This window comes from Triticum dicoccoides, chromosome 2A (genome assembly GCF_002162155.2).
Source record: "Triticum dicoccoides isolate Atlit2015 ecotype Zavitan chromosome 2A, WEW_v2.0, whole genome shotgun sequence".
NCBI classification, from domain to species: domain Eukaryota; kingdom Viridiplantae; phylum Streptophyta; class Magnoliopsida; order Poales; family Poaceae; genus Triticum; species Triticum dicoccoides.
Window position 1 is genome coordinate 17,889,834 of NC_041382.1, and position 2,574 is coordinate 17,892,407.

The 2,574-nt window shown below is 58.9% G+C and overlaps 1 protein-coding gene across 1 annotated transcript in view; it reads right to left on the reverse strand.

Moving 5' to 3' along the window:
- The window catches only part of LOC119357440 (uncharacterized acetyltransferase At3g50280-like), a 58,056-nt gene extending 56,212 nt beyond the window's left edge, over nt 1-1,844 (reverse strand). The window contains exons 1-2 of the mRNA XM_037624392.1: nt 1,566-1,844; nt 7-1,174 (exon numbers count right to left, since the gene is read on the reverse strand). Coding sequence (XP_037480289.1) covers nt 7-1,174; nt 1,566-1,724 — 1,327 coding nt within the window. The 5' untranslated portion in view covers nt 1,725-1,844. The remainder of the gene's footprint in view (nt 1-6; nt 1,175-1,565) is intronic.
- Between the last annotated feature and the right edge of the window lie 730 nt (nt 1,845-2,574).

A 2,574-nucleotide genomic window follows, 5' to 3' on the forward strand; every position in this document is an offset into this window, starting at 1 on the left:
CGAGGCACACCTCCAGCTCCATGCTCCCTGTCCCTCCGCCGGCCTCGTAGACCGTGACCATCCCGTCCAGCTTGTTCCCGGCGCCGCTCCGGACGGCCACCGGCCTGCCCCACCCGAAGTCGTTGCCGTACACGTCGAACCGCGGCGAGCCGGTGACCACCATCGCCGCAGGAGGATCCCCGCCGCAATCGGCAGCGTACTTGAAGCTGGGGTTTCCAGGCCACGCCGCGAGCTCGTCCCTCACGCTCGCCTCGTCGGCCGCAGCCACGGCCCGGTTCAGAAGCCACGCCGCCCATCCCAGCCGGCCGTCGCCCAGGATCTCGCCGACGGCGGTCCTGCCGACGGCGCCCGCCACCGCGTTGCCCAGGTACACCTGCGGCATGCCCTTCACGCGTGTCCGGCATCCGACGGGAAGCGCGCACGTTGTCTCCTGGTCCGGCGGGAGTCCACGGGCCCGGCACACGGCTCGCCATAGATGTGCAAGCACCGCCTGCAAGGAGGAGATGGTGGCTGTGCCGGTGACCATCTCAGCGTTCGCCTTCGCCTTCAGCTTCTTCACGCTCTCCGACGAGAAACGGAGCGAGCATTCCTGCACCGGCGGGTACTCGAACCGCCTGGCGATGTCCTCCACCCTGGCAAAGGGGAGAGGGATCGGCACGGGGCAGCCGTCGAGGAACCATCTCTTAGGAGGTGGGGGCACCGTGGAGATGTCTCCGTTGGTAGCGCCGCCGCTCCGGCTGATCCCCGACCAGGCGTTGAACAGATCCCAGAACGTGGTCCCGTCGGCGGCGCCGTGGTTCAGCGACATGGCGACCACGAGGCCGTCGGCGAGCTCCGTGACCTGCGCGGCCAGGACCGGCCGGCTGGGGTCGACGACGGCGTCGGCGCCGAGCATCCCGCTGAGAGGGAAGAAGGACCAGACCACCCGTGGGATGACGTGAAGCGGGCCGGTGATGTCGGCGACAGTCACCCCGGGCGCCAGGGCGTGTACGAACTCGGCGCCTTCGTCGCTGCAGCGGAGCGAGATCGTCAGGCTGGGCCGAGGCGACGGCGCCTCTTCGTCGACGGTGGCCCCCGGCGCGACGGCGAAGCGGCCGGCGAGGGGGTAGAAGGGGCCCACGGCGCGCGCGAAGGACGACGCGAGGTGTTCGACGGCGTGTGCGCCGGCAGGAGGCTTGGGCAGGACCAAGGTTTTGGTTACCGGTCAAAATTTCATGATTTCCCATGGTTACCGCGTATTTCCGTGCCCCTGGGTAAATCCATGTACCAAGCAAAAAATACCAGTTTTTTGATTTTTTTTTTTGAATTTAAACACTCGATTTGTAGTAAAGTTCGTAGGATCTAACTAATGCCATGAGAGTTGGTTCTGGCGTGTTGGTAGTAACCTAGTTCCTGTTTTGAGAGGTTTATGGTTCAAATGTTCGTTCATTAACTTATTTGAATTCAAAAATCAACTATAAAATTCGTTCGAAATATCCTCGGTATTTATTGGTATTTCTTGGTAATCGTGGTAACCGTGTTTAGCAGTCCCCCTCGGTAATAATGCCTCATTCGGTTACCAAAACCTTGGGCAGGACGACTCCCTTCTGGATGTAGTCCACCGTGATCCGCCGCAGGTCCCAGGGCGTCAGGTGGACGGTCTCAGGCTCCGGCGGCCGGGTGCTCGTTTGACAATCTGGCTTGACCATGCGCCGAGATACGATCTGGACTCGGCCGCCTTCCATTTTGTGGTGTGACGAACCCAGATCGGGCGCGCGCGCGCTCTCTCTCTCTCTCTCACTCGCTCACATGAAGCTGGGAGAAGGAGAGGAACGCACTAGACACAAGGCTTTCCGGCGACAAACGCCACGCCGCACGAACGGCGATATTTTCTTCGAGCTGAAACTCAGATCGGAAACATACCCAATCAGTACAACATGGGTCTTTTTATACCCAAGCTAGCACAGGCGCACGCACGCGACTACAGCTGCCCATCTGGCCCGGCTGCGCGCACGATCCGCATGCCACACCGGCCGCGCACAGGACGCACTCGCATGCCGGCATGCTCGGATCGCCCCGGCTCCTTTGCAACTAACTCCAACAACCTGATCCTACGGGATGGACTGTGAGGCACACATACACACACCAAAGTAATACAGACCTGTGGTTGGATGGTTAAAGGACAGTGGTATCCTAGCCGACCCGGATTTAAGTCCTGGTGCTCGCATTATTTCTGGATTTATTTCAGGATTTCCGGCTATGCGTTTTTAGTAAGAGGAGACGTCCCATTGACGACGAGGCTTCGTAAATTTCAAGATGAAATGCCGGCTCAGTCTCTCGGAAGTGCTCATAGGGACAAGGTGTGTTTGTGTGCCCGTTCATAGGCACCACGGCGGAGTCGTGGTTTACTCATAACATTTTGATCACCGGAGCAGAGTAGCCAAACTATTATTTTGCGCTCGACCGTGTTTGTTTTGTGGCCATGGGTTGGGCGATATAAATAAAGAAGGCTAGTCATACACTCATCCTTATAAACAATGTAGTCGACGGAAATGCCTTCTCTCACTAAATGAATATTGCTAAAAAGCCAGGTAT